The sequence below is a fragment of the Ciconia boyciana genome, chromosome 4 (genome assembly GCF_034638445.1).
Source record: "Ciconia boyciana chromosome 4, ASM3463844v1, whole genome shotgun sequence".
NCBI classification, from domain to species: domain Eukaryota; kingdom Metazoa; phylum Chordata; class Aves; order Ciconiiformes; family Ciconiidae; genus Ciconia; species Ciconia boyciana.
This window is the reverse complement of record NC_132937.1, coordinates 43978230-44002687: the sequence shown is the minus strand read 5'-3', so window position 1 is coordinate 44002687 and position 24458 is coordinate 43978230. Positions and strand designations below refer to the sequence as shown.

The 24458-nt window shown below is 37.6% G+C and overlaps 1 protein-coding gene across 1 annotated transcript in view; it reads left to right on the top strand.

Annotated features, from left to right (window-relative positions):
* SV2C (synaptic vesicle glycoprotein 2C) overlaps nt 1–24458 on the top strand; it is an 82394-nt gene that overhangs the window by 23155 nt on the left and 34781 nt on the right. The window contains exons 2-3 of the mRNA XM_072859405.1: nt 508–688; nt 12839–12990. Coding sequence (XP_072715506.1) covers nt 508–688; nt 12839–12990 — 333 coding nt within the window. The remainder of the gene's footprint in view (nt 1–507; nt 689–12838; nt 12991–24458) is intronic.

Sequence of the window (24458 nt, the reverse complement as noted above, 5' to 3'; positions counted from 1 at the left end):
GGACATCTTTGATTCTATAGATCTCAAATGGAAAGTGTCTGTTTTATAACTAGCTTCCTTTAGACTTAGCACATCTTACTGCCAGTGATTAATCCCCTACAGGACTGTTTATGTTCTAGAAATGTTCAGACAATTTGTTTCTGCAGGGGAAGTTACCATTTTTGCAGTATTTAACATGAATTCAGTTTATTACTGAGGAAATAGTGGCATTCTTTCTCTCATTCACTCTTATTTGCCTGTATTTTAATTGTTTTAGCTAGAGGCATCTTGTTTAATAATCGTATTAAGCTTCAGTCTGTCTGGTAACAGCTGACAAAGACACAGTAGGAAATCTGTTCTCCCTAGATACATTTGCAAAGCTATGTATATAATTTCTATTCACTGAGAAAGGAGAAATTAATCTCTGTACTGTTTGTTTTGTAAATATAGAAGATCAATTATTTTTGGTGTGGTCAATTGTGGTCAGTTATGTAGCTCACAAAACATCTTTTTTTTTGTGTATTACAGGTAGCATAGTGTACCTTGGGATGATGGTGGGGGCTTTCTTCTGGGGAGGCTTGGCAGACAAGGTGGGAAGGAGACAGTCACTCCTGATATGCATGTCTGTCAATGGATTCTTTGCCTTCCTTTCATCATTTGTCCAGGGCTATGGCTTCTTCCTCTTCTGTCGCTTGTTTTCTGGATTTGGGTAAGCTCTTCTGGTTTTGTTAATTTCCAATTCTGTCTGTTAATAAAACTTTCCTGTTTGCAAAAGCACATTATTTAATGTAGAATTATAGTCTGTGTCAGGGGCAAGAGAATTAAACAAGGTAGCTACTACACTCCTAAATAACAACCTGAAGGGGAAGAATAATGATTTTAGGGGAAAGACACAGACTGCAAATTGTGAGATTGAGTTCTGTTCTTATTTTGCAACAGACTTGCTTTGTGAACTTGATCAACTTGCTTAACTCTTCTATGCCTCAGCTTCTCTATGCATTGCTTGTTCAGTCAGCCAAATCGTATTGTCCTCACAGGTGTACTGTGATTTCTATATTTGTAAAGTTTCTAATGTCTTTGTGTGCATAATATTGTTTATAATACCACTACAGTCAAGACTGTCAAATTTAAAATGAGGCCCTAGAGTGTGCCAAATGTTATTGCTCTCTCCAGAAGAATGGTGTATGTAGCCCTGTTTTTGCTTTAATTTTCTTTTAATTTAAATAACTTCTTTGTTGTTGGAAAAGTTTAAGATATTGGTAGTGGTCGATTAAGTTTATCATTTTAAATTTACATGAGCAGAGATTGAGTTACACAAGTAAATTACCATGAGAAAGCTTCTACCTTTACTCTACCCTTGGATAATCAAGAGCTCTGTTCTGCAGGGCAGTTAGTTTAGACTTCTGGAAATTGCTTGCTTCAGATAAAAACTCCCAATTACAATTCCATTTCAGGCCACTATCAATCTTTAGGATGCTGAACAGGCAGGAACTGGGGATAGCACAGTATGCTGTGTCGTAAAGCCATGCATGTGAAGTCCACTGCTTGTATGGTTTGTGGCCTGTAGTTTATGTAGCCTTAGTGCACTAACACTGTTGAGTGATGTTTGCAGTTTTAGAAACCCCTTGAACTGGTCTGAAGTAGGGTAGGGCTAGACACCCATACCAAAAAGAAATTGCCATAGCACTATTAAACTGATTTAGGAAGGGCGATGGAAGGGCAAGGGGAGAGAGGAAGGAGATGTGAGGAGTCCTTTTGCTAGAAGAATCTCCTTAGTCTGTGACCAAATTGTCAGATACTACTTTAAAAGAAAATGGCAACTGTTCTAAATCTTAATAAAAACTTAGAAAAACAAACCAAAAAATCCCATCCAGCTTCTTTACATGTTTTTCATACCATACGTCACTATCAGTTCCAGGTGATATGTTTTGTCTCTCCATAGAGAAACATTGATCAAGTTGCATGACACTTTCACTCTTCCATGATCCCGTCAAAGTTCAGAAGCTTGTTGTATTCCTGCGTAGCCTGCCCAATTCATGAGGGCAGTACTGGACCCTTGTGCCACAAAGGTTTGGTTTTTGGTGGACAGGTTTGTGAGACTGTTGGCTTTCACACAGATTGTCCCTCTTGGGGCATGCTGCAAAATATATATTTGTCATGCCTCATGCCAAACTTGCCTGAAGGGTCTCCTCCTCACCTGTAGCAGTAGCTTTTCCAGTAACATGTAGTGCCTGTAGCTTTACTCATAATAGATGTATGTCCTGGATTGGGAAGCATCTTCCATTGTGTACCCAGCTTATGATTAACGGTCTTTGAAGGAGTAGGCCCTTCATATCTGTATCTTATACCTCTGTGTGTGTCCCTGCTGTGTCTAAAGTCCTCCTACCTCATCTTTGAGAGCTGCATGAATAGATGATAGATAATTTGCCATCATGTACTACATTTTAACCCCCCAAACAAACAAACAACAACAACAACAACAACAAAAACCAAGACAGCATGAGCTGCAGAGTTGTTCCTCATGCCAATTACTGCAGAGAACAATTCATGACTGGCTCACATTTGCTGCTTTCTTCAAAGACTGGATTTCTCCCCAGAATAACTTCCTTCAGCTGGTATCAGAGTTGCATCGTAAAAGCCATAAGGTTTCTAGAACTGTGTCTATGCTTCATACTCTCAAGATGAGGGAAAGCTCTTCCTTTTTCTGTTCTCACTGTTTGCCTGTGATGATGCAGTTTTTCCAGAAGACTTTGCATGTTTGGAGCCCTTCTTTTTCATCTGCTCACTTGCTCTCAAAGAAGGCTTACTTTTCACTTAAAAGAGATATTCAAGATGGTATTTGTGTCGCATCTGCCTTTCCTCAGTTTTTTGATCCCATTTTGGATATGATCTTATGTTGAGAGCAGCTATAACAACAACAGACACATCATATACCAAGGACCAAGAAAGAAGGGAGAGTCTAGAACGTTCCAGCTGCAGAGGCAGCAAAGTAAAATCTTTTCACTCTTAAACAGCTAGGCACAAATATACCCACTGTTAGAGCATACATCTTACAGGTGTCTGTTTCCAGATACTTTGCATCAGCTGCTGTGCAAGAAGGCAAACTCTTTTTGGTATCGCTCACTGAAGAACTCCCAGATATTTGCGCCACCTTTGAAGCCATATCTTCTTGCAGTATGACAGGAAAGTTGCTTAAAGGGTTTGAATTTAATGTTGAACATTTATTGCATTCTTTACTACATCCCATGTCTTGTTTAAATCAAAAAGTTGTGTCAGTTAGATGGGAATAGAAATTCAACTTAATTTCTCTTTATAAGTTCTCCTCATTTTAGAGGTCCTGTCTTTGGACAGTAGATGTCAGTTCCCCTTTCTTACTCAAAGACGCTGAATATATATCTCTGTTACCATGGGAGGAGGCTTTGTTCCAGTAATTTTGTGTGAATCAAAGAGCCCAAATATGAAATAGGAATAATTTTAAACAAAGAACTGAATGGCATGTTTTAAAGGCAAAATAATATTGTTACTCAGATTGGAGAAGAGCTTTCTGAAGGGGCATAGAGTTATCTGGACAATTTCATATAATTAGAAGTCAATAAAATATTAAGAAGTATTCAAAATATATAAAATAATTTAGGTGTGCAGAGTTTAAACTGGTCTGTTATCTTCTACATAATATAAAAATAGATTAAGAAGCGTGAAAAATAAAACCAGTGTCTGATAAAAGATTTTACTTATAAAAAATACTATAAAATAGATTCTTTTCAGATTCTTCTGCAGTCAAAATGTGTTTACAGAAGTAAACTGCTCAGGGAAAAAAAATTCCTTCTAATAATTTTTTTTTCATCTGAAAAAACTATAGTAAAAATTTTGCATGCAAAAAAGTGATTTGCAATACAAAACAGTACAAATAATATTAAGATATTGCTGGGTAAAGGGCATTGAGGGATATGAAAGTCTGAAAGGTGAACTTAAGCTAGTGAAAAGAATAAAGAAATGCTGGACAGTCTGCAAAATCATTTTCTTTTACAGAAAAAAATAACTGTGATCCAAAATCAAAACTCAAAAGGAAATCTAATCCAAAAGCCTGATAAAGGTCTAGGAGGGCTTTAGACATGGATTCCTACAAAGTGAGAAGACCTAGACAAGAGACTGTGAGCTGTATTTGTCATTAGCCATTGGTGGAATGTGCAAAGATTTATCATCAAAAGCACCTTGTTAGATCTGTCTTTGAAATTGTCGAAGGAAGGTTTCTCTAATACCAGAACATGACTCATAACATCGCTGCTAACTTGAATGGAACTAGAGATGTTGGCTATTCAATATTGCCACTGTGAAGTGTTATTCTCAGCTAGAGAATTTTATCTAACCTCTACTACAAAAAAAATGTATTTATTTAATCTAAGCTATTAGTTTACTATTTTTTATAATTTTAGGTAATTTTAGATGCAGTTTTTCTAAGTACAACAACTCAATGTAGAATAAAGTGCTTAAAAGTGCACTTAATACTTGTATTATCCCAGCAAATTTCATTTTGATTGCTTTGAAATAACCAAAGATGATACAATTTGGGAAAAGGTATCATGCTTATCCAGCCCAAATGTTACTTCTAAAAGTAATCAAAGTTTTCATGTAGTAAAAAGCTAGCTGAAATAAATACCCTGAGATGAACTACAGTTTAAAAATTCATCAGACAACATGATATGTTTCTTCCCAGATGAAACTGATTCTTTTTCATGAGCAAATTAAAAAATGCTAAATAAATGTGTTCTATTTTACAAACCAGACATTATGTCCAGACTACAGAGATTTCTTTTAATTTGCCAAAATTGCCAGTTTGGCCAAATTTCTTCTTCAAACCCACAGAAATATTAGGAAATACAGCTTAGATGTGGTTAACTTCTGTAACTAAAAGCTATTATGAAGCCTTTTCCCTGCCTGTTGCCCCTTGTGAATAAGAGTATCTCTTAAGATGTACCATCACATAGTGTTTCTTTTCCAGAAGACTTCAGACTATACTTCATTAAATCTGAGACTCACCTTCAGACAGCTTTCTTAACCCTTCTTCAGAAAATATCTCTAAAGCTACCTGCAGTACTCCTCCCACATTGCTGGGATCTACCAAAGAGTGCTGGTGTCAACATAGTAGCACTAAACTCATTATGTAGATCTTTTCTCAAATTCTTCACACTCTTGTGGAGATTCAACAGTTAGCAAAAATCCAAAACTGTGGATGAAGTTTCTTGCAACTAGGAGTTTTGAGGTGACTGCCTCTGCAAATCCACCTGCGCTGACTTTTAGCACCACTTTTGTACATTATATGAAGTGTTGTATATACCCCTTCTCTTAATGGCCAAAACAGGAAGGGTATGCAAGCGGTCCACATACATAACAACTGTAAAAATGTTCCAGCAGAGATATGGACCATGTGGACACAGCACAGGATGGTTGGCCTACACAAGCAGTTGCCTTCAGGAACTTCAGATCTACACCAACAGGCTGCTTTTATAATTGTATGTCATTGGTACTTAGCATCATGTTATATTTATCTTTTACCTCTTCATACCCACTTGCTCCACTTCTTTCTTGTGAAACACCTTGTATTCTCTCACCCTCAAAAGGCTGTAATCCTATCATCTCTGATTACTCCTCAGCTCCCAGCTGTCTACCACCCGTAGCTATCAGTGTTTTTACACTGCAAGCTAATGAATAGCTCTGCAGGTAACTGGCTTCAAAGCTGATAGCATGTGCCAAAAGTGTAGATATGCTTCTCAGTCAAGCCAAGGAAGCAGTTGGCAAGGTCTGAACTTTCCAAATAGCTTTGATCCAGCCCGTGCAGCTTCAGCTGTGGGTAAAGGTTGGCTAATGTAAACCTGGGATAGCTGGGAGAGAAGTGGTCTTTCCTAAGACTGTTAGGAGAACAGGACAGTATTCTTATGAGGAAAGGAAGATTATATAAAAGGGAGAGAAAGACTAGATAAGGGAAACAAGTAAATAAGGTAGAGAGCCTACATGACAGAAAACAGTCAAAAGAAAAAGTAAAAACTTGAAAAGAGCAATGAAAAAGAAGAAGAAGAAGAAGAAAATCTGCAAAAGAAACTGTTCATAAAAAGTGATTTTGTGATTAGTACTGGCAGATCTGAAAGCAATTTAACTGACATACCTAGTTGAGCAGGTACTGCAGGAAAATTCTTTGCAATTATTGCTTGAATTTGACATCAAATTCGACATTTTTTTAAATAGTGTTGTGTAAATTTGGGGAATGAATTATTTACTCATCAGTTCAGCTTCCATCAGAACTGACAGTACTGTAGAGTTCAGTAAATAATCATGTGAATCTTTATCACAAGGACTCTCTTGCTATTAATAGCGTACAGGCCACTGTATGTGTGACAACACATGAAAGACATGTGACAACACCTGAAAGACAACTTCTCTAGTATGCAGAGTCCAAAGAGGCACTTGTATTTAAACATGGGTAGCATGATCAGCAAAGCTTAGTCTGTAGCGTGCTGCAGTTTTGTAGGACTTCATCCAGCAGTTCTCAAGGAGAACCGGTCACTCTGGATGCTCAGTCTTTGATACTTTGCCACTCTAATGGCAGTTCTGAAAGGAAAACAACAGAGAAGTTTTTAAATGAGACCTGTGGTAGTGGGGGTAGAAAACTGTTAATAAGAAGAGGGAAGAGTAGGCGCAATTGGACAAAAGGACAAAGGGTGGTGGGCTGTTTCCAAAGCTCAGGGAGGTAACACTCAATCTGTGTTTTGAGCTCTATCACTTTTTAACAAATTGCAAATAACAAGGTGACAATTGCAAATGCCATCTCACACAAACACTGTCCTTATTTTTCATCTGGAGGTTGTCCAAGTCTGAAAGAGAAGAAGACAAGGTATTTCAGAACACCATTCTGCCTTGTGCATTTAGTATTCTGTAAGGGGTTTTTTCCTAATTGTCTCTATTCCTTGTATGCTTTTGCTTTTCAAGCCCCTTTGGCTAGTGAATCTGCAAATAAACAAAGGCTTCTATCTGAAGCCAGAGGTTCCTGAATGCCTTGCCCAAGTGTTTTCATCCCAGCTGTCACACTGTGCAGTTGCCAAAATCTGTTGTGCAGCTCTGAAGGTAGATTAGCAGACATTTATCATCTTTGTCTGCAACACAGAAAAAGCAAATGTACCTTAGCTTATTGTTTGTTTCACTGAATCCTACTCTCCTAGGGTGCATCATCTAAATCTCCTTTTGGTTTCCCCCTCCCCATAATTTCACAGAACAAACATGAACAGAGAGTGTACAGAAATAATAAAAGCATAGCTTTCCGTTTGGATTATTTTCTCAGGTCAGAAATTGAACCTCCTATTGCTGAAAAGTGGGATTAGATAAATTGCTTATTTCTGTATTGCCATTTCCTCCTTAATAACCATTGTTCTTTTTGAATCTAAAATTTAAAAAAAAAAAGGCATCAAAATGTTGGATAAGGAGCCACTCTTCTTCGTGAATAAATAGAAGAAACAGTACAACTCTTTTTTAGAAGTAACAGAACTGAGCAAATATGACCTACCACCCAAAACACATGCCGTATGCATGCTGAGTGGAAGATGACCTGTGTAGGAGATGGCTTTCACTAGAGACTAAATGCAGCTGCAAGGCATAGGTACCAGGCAGTGGAGGACTCCATGAGCCTGTATATGAGCAAAAGCAGACAGAAAGAAGTAGCCAAAACCTAAAAATGTAGCTAGAAAGACATTAAGAACATTATCCTGAAAAAAACAGAGTAAGAAGTAAGAGTAAAATAAGAATTTTGGGGCATCAAATAACAAGTTCAGTCATTAATTTTTTCTCCATACAGAAGTAACTCATAAGGCTCCAAAACTAGCTCATCTTTTGCATCAAAAAGGGTTACAATATGCTGATTAGTTGGTATTTCCTTCCAATTGAATTGCATGTTTCTGCAAAAATACCAAAAAATTATGCATTCTGCTCCTTCTCTGCCTACTTCTGACAGGGTTTATTGCAGAAGACAAAAAATAACTGAAAAAAATCATGACTGACATTTGTCATTCTTTTGACTGACATTTATGCCATTCTCTCCACATATGGAGCAATATGTGCAGTAGGAAAAGGCTCCTGCTGTTTATTAAGTGTTGTTTTTGCATATATTCCTACATATTTATTAAAAAAGACAAGGCTGAAGGAATGCATCCTGTTGTTTTAGCTGCAGAGACTGATCCTTACAGAGTGAGAGATTTTATTTTATGGTCTTGAGCCAAGCTCAACAAAGTTTTACCTCTTGCTGCTATTAGACTATGCCTCATTGCAGAATCTGTTATTCCAGAGACCGTTATCACTCATGATCATCAGCCCCAGAGGTTTAGACCGGTGGTTTTTTAATCTTTTAAAAAAATGTTCAGACTCTACACAGTCTTCCAGTGGAGGTATAAAAACCCTGTTTAGTTAATTTGTACATACTCACAACATATTTGTACCTCGTAGATTCATTTTGTGACCCTTTAGGAAGTAATGCATGGACTCCCCTCCGTGATCTGTGGATAACAAGTTTATGTCTGCTGCTTTGGCTATGATGACTGAAGAAATAACACACATGAATAACAGATAAGATGTAAAAATGTCAGAGTACTTGAAACATTTGTATTTAAGAAAGTTAAAATCCTTCCCATCTTTTAGATTAAACATTCTTCTCAAGTTAGCACGGTTTTCACAGGCTTTTCATCTGCACATGCAGATATGTGAAGGGAAGAATGTAGTTTCATGTATCAAATTCTTTTCTACAAATGAGGATGAGTCATATGATTTATAAACACAATAAGAGCAAACATCCCACTGTATCAAACCAATTAATTGCCAGAAGCAGACTTAATACCGTATCCTGTGGGAAAATAGTGTTTGCATTTCCCATAAAACAAAAGATGAAGTCTTCCTACTTTAAAATCAGTGGCAACTCTGCCTTTGATTTTATTTGGAATTCCCTCCTGTGCATGCCACCCTCCATTCCATGCAATGTTGGTGGGATACCAAAGAGGCAGTCTGCTTTCAAACTTGTAAAACAAAAATGTTAAGGATCAAATTCTGTTCCTTCCATGTAAATATGGAAGAGCTCAACTGGAGCCACTGAATTATTAAGGGCTTATATGACTGTAAGTGAAGGTGGGATCTAGCCTAGGATTTTTTTTACTATAGAAAGTGCATTCTTCCTTGCAGCTGTTGGGTGATATGGTGGGGGGGGTTAAATATGAACAATTGATGATTTAATTCATAATGTGCAATAGCTGCTGAAGTATGTGAAAGACCTTCACAAGAGAGTGATAGAAGAAGACAGAGGTGCTCTGATCTTCTCTTGCCCAAGTCTTTGAGAGGTAGTTCATGCTTCTGCTAGCAATGTTCATTATACCAGATACCACATTAGTTCTATAGTAGTAAATGGCTGTGGTACCAAGCACACATTAAAACTTTTGCAAGAGTCAGACAGAATTTTCTTTATTGCTTAAAAATGTTCTCTAGGTCCACACAGTTTTTAAGGAATTTCCTCATTGTTGTTTGGTGTGATAACAGCTATAGCTCTTCCTGCTCTCCTTTTCTGCTGTCACTTGCTCTGCTTTTAGGACCAAGTTTCAGGGAGTGGAGGCATGGCTACTGCCACCCTGAGATTGTCCAGCATAAGAGCAAAAGAACTGTCTTCTGCAGCAGGATGCTTCCTCTCCATCTCCCTTCTCTTTCCTCCAGTTCAGCTGTTGATTAGCCTCTCTAAGACTTTTGTAATAGTTTTTCAGTTATTGTAATAGCTTTGCATTAGTGACATAGGAAGAGCTTTTTAGGTACCGGTATCCTAAAAGCTTCTAGCAGTATCACTCCACACTTACATGAGGCCAGAAGGAAGAATCTAACCAGCTGAGAAGTAAGTTTTTCATTCACACATTTAGGTGCAAAGAAGTGCACAACACGCTTTACTACGCAGTTGCTATGAAACAGAGACCTACAACTCTAAATAGCAGCTGTTGTCTGTATGATGAAAATACATCCTTTTTTCTCCTTTAGCCAGTAGACAAGTTATTTTCACTGTTTAATCAATATCAACATAGTATCTGGACTTTTAAGCTTTTCTTAGCCTGTTGGTGCGCTTACTGGAAATGTCAACTTAATCTATCAGATGACAGAAAAACTTTTTTTTCAAAGCTGATTAAATTTTTCTGTTTCTTTGCATATCCTAAATAAACATTTTGGTTTGCTGGCTCCAAAATTCTTCTTACATAACTAAAAGGTCTATTTGTAGAAAAGTTGCCCTATTAAATTGGTCAGTACAGACAATGTTTCTTCTGTAGCCTTGGAGGACCTTTAGGGCATAGTGTATAAGTCAATCCACCTGGATTAGTTTTAAACACTAAAGCAGCATCAACCCCCCATCCTCCATGGTATAGTTGGTTCATACTGGCAGGTAGGAGATGCCTTTTTTGCTGCCCTTGGTCAGGATCTCTGTACGTTTTATGACATTAAGATAGGGTATGTTCTTTCCACTTGAAGCATACACCCATTTCCTAAAGCATCATCCCACAAACATTTGTATGACCTATGGATGTATGACTTACTCCACCCATTGGAAACTCTCCACAAGACCCACTTCACCGGAATTCCAGCCTAGGAGATTTAAGGGAGATTTCAATAAGATTATATGTTGAGTCTCGAATTTCATAAGCATAAGGACTGTATTTGCCTGAAACAAACCCTTTATAGAGAAAGTTTTCAAGCACTTTGCAATAGAAAAACTATTGAAGTGTTAAATGTGATTTATTATTAATTGTGCTATATAGCACAGATGGTTTCAGGCTATATTTACTACCATAGTGACTGCATTATAAAATAAAGAGAAGATTCGGTACTTTATGAAAAGACATATGAAATGAAAAAAATTATAAATTTAGAAGAACAGATTGGATAATAGAACAAGAAAATTACCAACTATATATTTATTTACCACTGTCTATACTTTTCTTAATGAGCAGCAACAATCAGAGAAAAAAGCACTTACCAAAAATTATACTCTTTAGGTAGGGTGTTATTGCATGAATGATACTGTCCTACATGCCATAAGCAATCTATTAAATTAGGGCTTCTTGAAAGTGGGCACCTGTAACTCCTCACCAGCACTTTCGAGCTTAGGCAGGAAAGAGGGAGACCTTGTTTCTAGTTCTGCTAGTGAATTTTCAACATTAGAAAAAGAACTCTAATTAGATGGATGAGTCCTGTATTTGGGCAATATTGTGGGAGTGCAATTCAAAGCTGTACCTGAGCCCTGGAGGGTAAAAAATCATAGCTGTAATCCACTTACACTTTGGGAACTGGAGAGCACCTCTAAGGTAGCAGGGCTTCCCCATCACAGCAAAATGAGCTGTAATTCCACACTTGGCCATGCTCCTACCACTGTTCCTCACCCCATGGGTGTTTCCAGGAGAACCTCCGAGGACAATGTCTCCCATTACCTGTAATAGGGCAGTTCACTAGTTAAGTCTTCTGGTGTTTTTATCCATGAGAAGAAATGAGATACAGCCCTTGTTAGCTGTACGTCTAACAAGAATTCATGGAGGTATAATCCTTTGCGGAACTGGCAGGGAGTATGACACCTAGCAGGCTCAACCATGGGAAATATTCATTATAAAGCTAAGAGTTGACCAGCAGTACTTCATGAAGAGCTATCTAGAAGGAATTGACAAAACAGCAGGCCCCTAACCAAATGTAACAGCTCAATCCAGTATTTCATCGCTGTACCTGAAGGCATCTTAAAATAAACTGTATTGCTATGGCAGTGAATTTTCTTAGGAGTGAAATACCATTTCTGTATTCATGTTTTCCTTTTTAATATACTTTTAAATCTGTTTCAAGCTTCCTTCTTTTTGCTCCCAGTGTAGCAACTCCCAGATGACAGCATTAAATATGCATTTATCTTTAAAATTCAGTTAAAAATTCAAACCATGCAAGATAGTGCTTTAAAGTATGTAATCTGGTATGTGAGAGTATCTCTTCAAGCTTCACAGGTATTTTCTTCAGCAGGAAAAATAAAATCCACAAGGACTTGCCCTGTTGTGGAGCATTTGACAGCTTGCATTGGTAGTGAAGAGGTAAAGACAGTAAAAGATGATCCTGAAGCTGGTACTGAAAATGATACATAATTTGAGTTACTCTAATTTTTGTAAAACCAAGTTGAACTCTTTTTTTTTCTCCAACTAACCTTCAGACAGTGTTTATTTTTACCATGTAAAAAACTGAATATTATACAAATACATAGGCTTTTCATACAAAACTGAAGTAAAAAATCAGCATGGGCTTAGCAAATCACATAGTGCAACTGAATAGAACATCTTTTTAAATATACATGAAATAAAATGTATTAGTAACATAGTTGGCATTTAGTCACTTCTTGAATTACCTAAAGCATTGGAGGTAAGACTTAGAGAAATATCTATTATTCTTTGGGAAAATGACTAATATTTTCAGTTAAAAGCAACATATTTTAACACTTGTTAGTAGACTGCCATGATTTCAGGATCTTCATAATGGCGAAAGTCAATGCTTTGTGCTGGTTTCTGTTACAGCAGCTGTCACATTGACAATCCCCTTGAATCACTGAATGCAATGAATTGTACACAGAGTTTTCAAGGAAATATTTGACAAAAATCGTGTCCAAACTGGTGAAAGCTTCTTCAAGAGTTCCCCAATACATAGTGCAATTTGAGAAAAAACACTCTGGCCAGAAAAGTTGCTTGTAGTTTGGGTTTTCAATGACTGCAGCTATGGGCTTGTTCAAACTTCAACTAGCTGTTACTGTCTCACTTAATCCATCATCTATATCTCCTTTTAGGATCGGTGGAGCTGTGCCAACTGTCTTCTCGTATTTTTCGGAAGTGCTTGCTCGGGAGAAACGAGGTGAACACCTGAGTTGGCTCTGTATGTTTTGGATGATTGGCGGCATCTACGCTTCTGCAATGGCTTGGGCAATAATTCCTCATTATGGTAAGAAAAACATCTCCTTGTGCTTTGTAGCTCTTCTAGTATGAAAGTAAAGCTCTTGAACTGTAGTTTGAGGAGGGGACTTCATGTCTGTTCTCAAAATACTGATCCTGCTGTTAAGAAAAAATTGATTCCCTTTGATGGAAATGAGAATAGGTTGTACCCTAAATAACAAACAATATATTAAAAGGCACAAAAATTAGACAATACCCACGTTTAGTCAGATTCTTTAAATCACTGAAAACCTGGACACATGAAAATATAATTGGTGTTATTGTTGAATCTGGAGAAAATAAGTAAAGTGGAGACTTGCATCAGAGAAAAATTTTAAATTGCTGGATATCAAATTTGTGCTTTCTTTGTTTGTTTGTTTGATACAGAGAGAAAATGTCAGTTATAGATTCTTGAGATAGAAGAGTAAGGACTCTTAATGTTTGCAGTGCTAGTTCTGAATATAAAGCTGTGCTGAATGTTTCATTCTTAGTAGATCTTTTCAGTGGTGTAGAAATAGAGAAATTGTACAGAGTGCACTTAAATGCTGTGGGGGTGAATGAGGGCAAATAAGACAGAAAGCTTGCAATGGCTGAAGTTATACACACATACAGCATAAGCCACTTTGTGAAAGAGCTCTTTACTGCCTTGACATGGTTAAACATTATGTGGAGGTACAGCTTCAGTTCGTAGTCTCTTGGGTTTGCCTTTTGGAAGAGTTAAGTGCTCACGCGTCTCCAGGGTTGCTGAGACTGCTCAGGGGTTCTTAAAAATCAGCCTCTGCAAGCACTTCTCCCTGGCACTCCTCAAGACAAGTAAAGCAGCATTGTGAGTTAGCTGGCATCCAAAGCAGTTTTCTTTAGCCAAGCAATGAGGTTTATTGCAGTTGGATTGTGAAAAGGAGGACAACTTCATAAGGTTTGCCCAAAGTGATTGGAACATTTAGCAAGCAGTAACGTCCAGAAATAAATTATAATCATGCAGACTAATCAAATATCTAGGCTGTTGCATTAAAATTAATTTTGGAGTCCAGCAAACGTAACCTGAATCTATGTCTTCAACCTTGCCTTTTGGCTTTGAATAGCTGGAATCAAAGAGAGGAATTTTTGCTGACAAGGCACAATGTGGATAATTTATTTTTTTTCCAATTAGTAAATTGCTCTGGATGCCAAGTACTTTTTGCTTTCCTATGGATTTTTATTTTCTTTATCTTCCAGTGGAAAATGTAAACATTATGACAGACTGATTTATATAGGTCGTCTAATTTCATTGTAGGTATAAATAACTTAATAACCTTTACTGAGGTGCTTTTAAAATGTCACATGGCAGTATATCTCAATGAATAATAATACACTTCCTTATACCAAAGCAGTGTCACTAGAGGGAATAATTTTCTTCTTTCTTTAGCAGTGGAAGAATATCAGCAACAAAAAGCCATGCCACACTGATTTTTTTTTGTGTCCTTCTGCAAAAATTTTTATGAAATCACTTAAGACAAACGAATGTTAAAACCAATTTTAAAAGACAGTATTGTTCAGATATAAATCACTTTCCTTGCAGTATATTAAGGAAATTTGTAACTGCCAAAAGGAGGGCTAAAAAGCAAGCTATAAACAACGGAAACAATCCTTTCTCACAGGAACAGAAGTGGGTTTACACATCATTTTGGCAAAATTAAACAGAATGTATTTAGGGGTTTTGATAAGGTCTTAAAATTGCCTTCACTTTAAATCAGACTTTTTTATTATGCTGTGAAGTTTAAAACTTGTGTCTTAGTTCCTAGTACAAACATGGAATCACCCCAGCTCAGGACCAGGGTCAAACTGCTTCATTGTCACAATGCTGTGCTGAGCTCTCAGGCATTGCCAAGGCCTCCCAGGGCAAACCCTGCTCTGGCACTCAGGAGAGCGTGGTCCCACATTGCTGTACCCTCCTGGAAACACTCCAGGAAACCATGGAATTATTTTGACAGAATTAAGGAAAGATACAGATTTTTATCCAAATCGCTTCCAGTCCTTCTCATCATTCACATCTCCACTGATCAGGAAGCAAAACATAATTATAAACAAAGCAGCCCACCCACTTCTAACATTCATTTATATAGTGCATAGGAATTTCTGAGCTCTCTGCTTCTCACATGAGGAGTAAACAGAGTTGTTTTTTCCCAGCTGAACTCAGAAGTTACTCAATGGCAGTGAATGAATTTGCATCTGTTGAAAAGCAATAAACTGCCATTGAGCATAGTGGAATTATTCTTAAATGAATAGAAAAATACCAGGCCAACAGAGTAGAATAATTTCGTAGATTTTTTTTCTTCCCTCTTTTACGAATGTATTCCTTTCATTTGCACTGCCTCTTATATAAGCCACTTTAGAAAGTCCTAGACTCACAGCCGGTGTACATTATCTAGCCCAAGGCAGCCAATGAAGCTATACAAGTTTAACAGTTGAACATTTAGCTCTATCTTTCTGTGAGGAAACAAAGATTACATTCTCTATATGTAACAGTTTATCTCTGTTTCTGTTCAAGCAGCACAGGAGTGTCTGAAACCTGAGTAGCGCTCTGAAACATAAAATAAAGGGAAGCTAACAGTTGCCTTGGCATCAGCGTGTTGTTATGAGAGGGATCAGCGCGATGTAGTGCTGCAGTGACCACATACGGAAAGGCTAATATCATCTGGAAGACAAGCATCTCTGTCTCAGGGCTTCTTGAAGTCTATAGCTGTTGGGTTTTGTTTAAAAATTGAAAATGGATGTAGACTTGTTCAGGGTTTCCAAAAGAAGAGTTCAGGTCATGGAGAAGGTATTAGAAGAAACATCTGCAGAGAAATGCTTCTAATTGCTGCCAATTAAGAAAGTCCCAGATTAGGCTGCTACAGAGAAATTGCTTTATGCACTACTTAGGTCAGGCTGGATAGGAATGATAATTACTGTTTTATAAATCATTTTGCAAGTGCAACTTTAAATTTAGCATCATGTTTCAAGGTTCAAAGACTGTCAAATATATGAAATGTGTATTACAATATTCTTTAAAATGTTCATTTTTCAAATAAGGAAGAATCTTAAGAGTGAGAAATTACATTTCAGTTTAAAATCCAGATAGTGATATATTAACATTTTGTTAAACCAAGTTTATGTGTTAGCCTGAGGATAGGAATAAAAAAGAATTATGCAAGTTGTTCTAGCCATTTTACCCCTTTAAACAAAAAAAAAAAACAAACCCAAAACCAAAATAAAGTTATAAAATTATCAGTTCTACAAACAAAAATATGTTGCCTGCCACACACATATGTATTTTAAAAATCAGTCTCTATTTTTATTGTGCCATATCTCCAAACTAAAAATCAGGGGAAGCTGGATAAGGATTTCAATGTATTTAACCTATCAGCTTTGGTATTCCATGTGGTTTTACGTTTTGCATGTATGATGTATACAAGCCTTTTCTGACTTCATAAACTACAGAAAAACCTTTCAGAATTTGAAATATTCCCTAAAGTATTTTGCTTAGTGACAAACAAATATTGACCTCATTGATTTCTAAATCTTCTTCCTGAACAAGAAGGGGAATACATGGCTGAAAAGATATTGGATTGCAAGGCAGAGGACTGGAAGTGATGGGGAGTATGACCAGGATGATGCAGGTGTCCAGGCTGCTACAGCATAAGCTGCACTTGAAATCTGAAGCTTTCCCCACACTCTAGCCCCCCACTTCTGGTATTTACCAGGGGAGAGAGGACACAACCATGTCAAACAGCTTTAGTGAACAAATCTCCATGGTATGATCAGAGGCAGAGACATTACTTCCATATATATCCATCAAATTCCAATTAAATTAGGCTAGATTATTGACTAAAAGACTACAAAATTAATAATACAGAATCAAGGAAATAGGAAATATACTACTTTCTAACACACTCAATGTAAAAAGCAGATTTAAGTCTTTAGTCCAAACATTTTATTCAGACCAGTGTAATCACATTGCATAACAGATCTTCATCTAAACTATTCATTTTTCATCAGTAGAGTCTTTTTTCCACTTAATTGAGGACCAGCTACTTGTGTTCATAAGAGAGGTATTTAGCACCATTCAGGGAACACAAATTTGGAGGAGAAAGAAGTGGAATGAGAAATCTAAGGAAAAAGCATTCCATTTCAGACTAGAAGATTTCTTGCCTAGCTGTAATGTGTCTCTCTAGGTGTAAGTAGGAAAGTGTTAACTTGCTCGCTATTTAAGCAGATTTGTCCATTGCATCTGCAAAAAACTGCTATTTTGTCCTGTGACTGAAAGAGGACAAGTTACAAATTATGTTTCTACTCTAGTCACTAGAATTTTACTAAATTAAAGAAAGCCATTTTTTTCTGAATATTTAATTTTTTTTTAAGAGAATAACTTTTTTACAGTGACACAGAACTTAAAAATGCAGACATAGAAGTGTCCAAACGATGGACTCACACTTGACTTGCAAAACATTGTGTTTAAAAGATTAATGGTAATTTCTATTTTTAAAATGTTTAATTATGTCTCCTACTGGAAATTTCATATTCTTTTCCTGGTTTGTAAAATATGTTTTAAATATGCTAAATATTTAAATATGTATTAAATATGTTTTAAATTTTGTAAAATATTATCTCTGAAGATCTTCACCTTTTACTTTTCTCATGCCAATATCCTTAAATTAGTTTAAATGGCAGAAACTGGGATTTAGTTTAGATAGGAAAGAAGTTAAGTTTTAAATACAGATAATAAAGTCAGTAATAAAGTACTGACGTGAACTGCTAAATGAAGTTACAGAATTTCCATCACTAGAGGTTTTTAAGGGCACATCAAACCACTGCCTGTCCTCAATAGTTCAGGAGCATGCTAAATTCACCAAAGCTGCTACTGGAGACCTGTTGCCTGTTCTTAATTCTACTTTCTGTAAGTAGATAAATCTTTTCATAGGCATAGGAGTCCATAAATGGCTTGTGTTTCTAATGGAGTGTAATTGTGATTAGAGTGGAGCAATCTGTTTTTCTTTGAATAAGTGGTTTGCAAAGTGGCCTGAAAAACATTTCTCAGTTTGTAGCAGAAAATTGTTGAGGTGAAGCAGATCAATTCACCTGAAGAAATTAACTTTACTGGCAATCAAAAAGATCTTTTTATCACCTTTTTGGTAGGTGGCTCAAGAGTAGTTTCTGTAGTATTTTCTATTGTCATGTTTGCTTTGTTCTTGTGTCATCCAGTTGGAGATAAAAGAGATAAACATCTCTTCAAAGCTGCGATAAACTCCTCTTCTGTATGAAACCATCGTGAATTATACTGTAGTAAAATAGGCAAGGAGGTAAGCAGAGCTGCATGCAGCAGCTATGCAGATGAGGAGATGGAGAGCTACTGGCTCACTCAGAGCATGTACACCACCAGGCAGTGTTAATGGAGGTGTTAATCTCTCAGCCTGTGACGGACTGTCGTGCTTTGACCCCAGCTGGCAACTGAGCCCCACACAGCCGCTCGCTCACTCCCCCACAGTGGGAGAGAATCAGAAGGGTAAAAGTGAGAAAACTCGTGGGTTGAGATAAAGACAGTTTAATAGGGAAAGCAAAAGCCACACACGCAAGCAAAGCAAAACAAGGAATTCATTCACTCCTTCCCATGGGCAGGCAGGTGTTCAGCCATCTCCGGGAAAGCAGGGCTCCCTCACGCGTAATGGTTACTTGGGAAGACAAACGCCATCACTCCGAGCGTCCCCCCTTCCTTCTTCTTCCCCCAGCTTTATATACTGAGCATGACGCCATATGGTATGGAATAGCCCTTTGCTCAGCTGGGGTCAGCTGTCCCGGCTGTGTCCCCTCCCAACTCCTTGTGCACCCCCAGCCTACTCGCTGGTGGGGTGGGGTGAGAAGTGGAAAAGGCCTTGACTCTGTGTAAGCGCTGCTCAGCAATAACAAAAACATCCCTGTGTTCTCAACACTGTTTTCAGCAGAAATCCAAAACAGAGCCCCATACTAGCTCCTATGAAGAAAATTAACTCTATCCCAGCCTAAACCAGCACGCAGACTAAACTGAGAACATAAAGGACTAAAACTGTTCAGTGGCAATTTAGTTAGAATAAATTTAACTCCCTCGCTCTATCTTTTTTTGTTGGGCTAAAGGGTTTCTCAGTGGCACACAGCAGCAGCAGTATTGGGATAAAAAATCCTATGCCAATGCTATGTATTATCAGTGGGGTTATAGGGCATGGCAAGTACTATTAGCAATAAAAGCAGAAGGATCTTAGAAGCCATCCATCTTGAAGTACTTCTGATGAGCAGAACTGGATCCTTGTCAGTGGTGGGAGCTGCAAGTGTGGGCGTACAGAGATTTCAGTGTAGCCTGCTGGTCTCCTCCCATGACAAGAAGACAAGAGTTTATTGCATTACCAAAGTGGAGTCAAAAGTTGCACTTTTCTGTGGTGATGATTATTCCAAGATGAATGCTGTGAAACAATTGTTCCCCAGTACATTAATGTTACATGGTATATGGTTTAGACAACACAAGGAAGAAGTAAAGCTTTTTCTGTTTGTCAGCATTTATTTTTGTAGAAATTAAAAGGTTAATGAATGACTTCATTACTAAGATGAAGGACTAGAAACCAGTTTTTTTGCCAGTAGCTTGGATTTTTTTTCATGAGGCTACATTTTTTTCAACAGTAAGCCATGAACTTGGGTATCTCAAGGTCTAGGTCAGGATTGTATCTGGATGAGTATAGAAAATTCTTGACTACTTCAAAAATTAGGGTCTTTAGCTCATTATTACTCATGTGTAGAAAAAAACACTATTAATTACTTTGTTGAGATTGCACAGATTAATATCTGTAAAGCATCTTTAGACAAAATTTGTCTGCTCAAATCTATAAGGTTCAAAGTGTCAAAGTTGACGGAGATGCTGTAAATAAGTGGCTGTTACTTTTACAGATATCACTGCATTTCAAATGTTTCTTGTAGTGCTTCTAAATTCTGAAATGTGTGTTAGAGGTCGGTCTGAGCATCAGAGGAACAGCTTGATTCCACTTGTGGCTATTTCATCAGCTGCTCCCAGCATTTCCGCAGCAGTGGGATGCCCAGCAGCTTATAAATGTATTATAAATCATGGTTTCATCTTAGGGAAAGGATCACCAAGTTCCTTCTTCCACCCTTCCTTTAATGTAGTCCCCAGAGAGGAATTCGACTATCTCTGATGCAGTGCACCCATCCAATCAAAAGACCGGGATGTGCTTACATGATTTATAATAAAAAGAGCCACACTTGACTGATTTCATATTGCTGCATCACTGCAGTGCCTGTACCCAAAACAACCAGGGAAAGAAACTATATTCAGTAGTCATATCTAAAGAGATGAATTACTGCAGTTCCTCATACATCAACGCCTGATTAACGTGAGTTGGAAATAGGAAAAACAGTTATGTGATGGCTGTTTGGTTTCCTTGTTCGAAGTTGGAACATGCTGAAATAGGATGCCATCAATGATTTAGACATGCATGAGGTGCATCAGTGATGTCTTCTTTAATCTTGCAGAAGGCAAATTGGAGAAAAGCATGATTAGCTGCAAAGGGAGAAGGAATAAACTGCTTACTGATGTTAAGACAAAAGTAATGAGCTGAAATTTCTCTCAAGGAGAGATAGTATAGATAATGAAAAAGACTTTCTAATGGTGTGTTAGTTAAACATCTGAATAAAACTGCTATGAAAGTAGTGAAATCTCCATCACTGTAAGTCTTTAAGAAAGTGTTAGGTGAACATATTTTGAAAATATTGTAGGGGCCATCATTGAGTCTGATTGGGAGAAAGTGGATGCGCTGGATGCCCCCTCAAGATCCCATCCACCCCTGTTCTCAGGCAACTATTAAACAGGTACTGTTGCTCCAGAGAGTGCTGGGGTAGGCCAGAAAAAAGCAAATGAAGAAAACAAAGACAAAAGGAGGAGAGATCTTGAGAAATTAGAAAAAAAGGAAAAAAGAAAAAAAACAAAGAAAACCGACCAGTACTGGACATTCCCAGCACATGTAGGAAATGCCTGTCTTTCAAACTACTCTAGCTGGTAGCTCCAAAAGGAAGACAGAAGGTTTCTCTGCTGAATAACCCTGCACTGGTAGAAAGATAAATGAAAAAGTCTATCCTTCTCCAATCTTGAAAATTCTGGACTCTCAATTTAAAATATATTCTTTTTCTTATTTTTCTCAAACCTTTCCCTAGTAGTCTGCCTTTTCATGGTGGTTCAGAACAAATCCAAGCTGTGACAGCAGCTGTTTTGGAAAACGCTGAGCCTAAGGCTCCATTTTCTATTACACAGTTATGTTCTATTACACAGAAGTTCAAAGCTTCTGTTCTCTGCAGAAGATCTCTGAATTTTGTTAGTTGTCCAGAACAAAGAGAGGTACCAAAGAAGATGGCCTGGGGAAGAGCTGCATGTGTCTTTTCTCAGTTGTAAAAAGCCCATGAATGCACTAATAAATCTGCAGAATTTTAAATAATTTTTTTTTTTTTTTTTTAAACTTGGAGGAAACATTTGATCCAAATTTTAAAACCAAGAGTGGCTCTTTAATTCTGCCTTCTCCACACAATTACCCTTCTGATACATCTTCTGTTTTCAGAATCCATGAATCTATGGATACCTTAACCAAAGAAAAATACTGTTTGAGATTTAAAAGAAGAAGTTGGAGCTTTGTTAAGGTTGAATCTGCATTTGCTATGAGACTGTGTCATGTTGAACAAATGGAATAGATCAGATATAAAGGCATCTACAACATAATGCAACATCTGTTGATCTGTTTTGCATTCCACTAAGAGGCAAAATGATCCCCAATGTGCTGTGCTTCCCCCCATACTTAGTGCACTTCCATTAATCTGGTATTCTGCAGGCTGAAGCTGTATCTATACTTTTAAAATCCAAGTTAATTAAAGTGGGTACGAGGCAGTTTTAATGTTAACTTGAGTTATCAACTCCTACTCATGAATTGCTCTTCATTTGAAATAACCCTATGAAATTAGATTATACTGAATTTGTATACTTTAAAAAAATCTTCATCTTTAGGAACAACAAGAATGACAGAACACAGCAGAATTTAGAACAGCTGCTTATGCAAATCCAGCTAGGAAAGCAAAACAAATCACTTTGTTTATCAGTTTGCGATTTTCTGTGCCCTAATGCAGGGTTTGATATGGTCATTTAAATGTTTATATTTGCAAGTGTTAGGAGCTTAAGTAGCTTTTAGCACATCTACTTAATGAGCACTAAAGATGCTCATTAGTGAGCTTCAAATATAACCTTCTCCTGGGCTCTTTAGGTTGAGTGCGAAAGAGAAGATTTGTTTATTGAGAGGTTCAGTAAAAAACTAGCAAGTTGTTTTGTGAGCACAGAAGTTAGGCCCACTTTCCTAGGGGTTTCTGTCAATGTCCCTGTGATCCTGGCTAACCCCTTTCTCTCTGGTCTTTCCCTGTATCGCTTACAAGGCACCACAGCAGTACTTTAAGCTTTTCCTTGCTTTTTCCAGATCCCTTTCTGCTATAGTCTCTACAGTTGCCCTTTCTTGTCCCCAGCACAGTGCAATGAAAACCACTCAGCTTCCCACACCCTCACCGTGCTCCCTGCTGCATTACAGCCCTGCCCTGGTCTAGCTGCTCTCAGGGAGGAGGCAGCACGTTTTGGCTTGGGTCGGACCAGTGCCAGAGCCAATGGATGGCATGGCCACGGCACGATCCCAGCCCCCAGGCTGGCTGCAGCATCCCTGAGGGACCACTGACTTCTCCTGCCTTTTCCTCCGTCCTCTGATGGGGTCTCTGCCTTCTGCCTGGGCAGTGTATTCCACAATGCTTTGGGGAATGTGATTATCTTTGAGACCATTTCTTCCTGTCAGATTTGACTGAACGGCTTTAAACAATGCTGGTGGAGGAACTGACAGACAGGTGAACAGACTGTTGCCATAATCATCACTGTCTAATGCCATAAACACAATTTTCCACAGAAACTATAGGAATAGTCAATCATTCTTACAGCAGTAAAACAATGGCAACTCCTCAGCCTTAGTTTTAAGAAAACAGTTTCACACAATGAACTGGCCTTGAGTATAAATTAAGAAAAATCACATCCAAGTTAATGAAGCTGCCTTAGAAGTCTGGCCAGTGGCCATCAGAAATGTCTGCAGTGTCAGGCATAACCATTGCTTTTCACTTCCAGAAACAAATAAGATGCTAATCTGATGATATTACTTCTTTGTTCAAATTTTTAATGTTAAAAAGACAAAAAAGCTTTTGGCTTTGTGATTGGTCTATAACAGATGAAAAATTCAGGTGATTTGTACAGATGGACAAAAGAAGAGGTTACTGGTCTTACTCTATGATCATGCAGATACATAAATATATTAATTTTCTCTTGAACACAGTATGACAGTACAAATTTGTCAACCATACTTCCATATTGTTTGTCTGGCTTATAAAACTGTCTGCTCTGAAGGAGTTAGTCATTGTCTTTTTAGTAACAGTTTCTCTTCACTTCAGTAACATATTCTGTCTGTGGATTGGATATACAACTGGAATATTATGTTTCAATTTGCAGTGCAGTTGCCTTTAAAATAGAATTAACACAATCAATTGCAGAATGGCATTGGATTTCTTTTTCAGGAAGTTTGTTTATACTTTTCCTCCAAAAAAATATTAAAAGTTACTTTTGAAAATCATGCCTACTTCAGTGAAAGTAATTCCATCAAGGTATATTCGATTATCCTTGCATATCTGAATATCTGAATACAGCATCTGACTATATTCTTCTGCTCATATTTATAGGGGAGGGACCTGTTACAAATATATGCGAAAAAACTGTTCTACTTCCCCTATAGCGTTTGTGTGCTTAATATTCCCAACACAGCTGTATTTTTACAGTTTCCAAATATGCCAGTAGAAAACAGTATAAAATGAGCAAAGAGAAACAGCAAGATTTGGTAGTAAGAGCTCTGGGCTGAGGCTTCAGTTCCTGATCTCCTCAGCTTTGGCGCTGGCTGAGGTGAGGAGATGCTGCTTTCTACCACTTTCTGTTCCTCCCTTGCTGTTTGAGTCTGTATTATCTTGTTTCCTTTCTAGTATGGGGGCTATTTGTTTTGGGGCACTGAAAGTTTTGGCTGCCCTCTTAATTGTTTCCTGAAGGCAGCATTGCCGTATAATAAAAAAGTGAGGAATCACAGCTAAAGAGATCAAGGTAAGGCTTTTAGATTGTTTCATTTTCCCACAGGAACCTTATGTATTTCAAACTGATATAAGCATCTGATTACTTCTATGTGGATATTCTAGACTCTGTAAGGAAGTCATGAAGCTTTATAAAAGGAAAAATATAATTCTCTGTTTATTTAATATATTGTGTTTTCCTTGTTCCCTTTGATAATTACATTTCAAACACTGCGACTGCTTCACCGTAGGCAAAATCCACCTCCCCCCACTGCCACCACTTGGATAGCTATGATAGATTATAACTGAGAA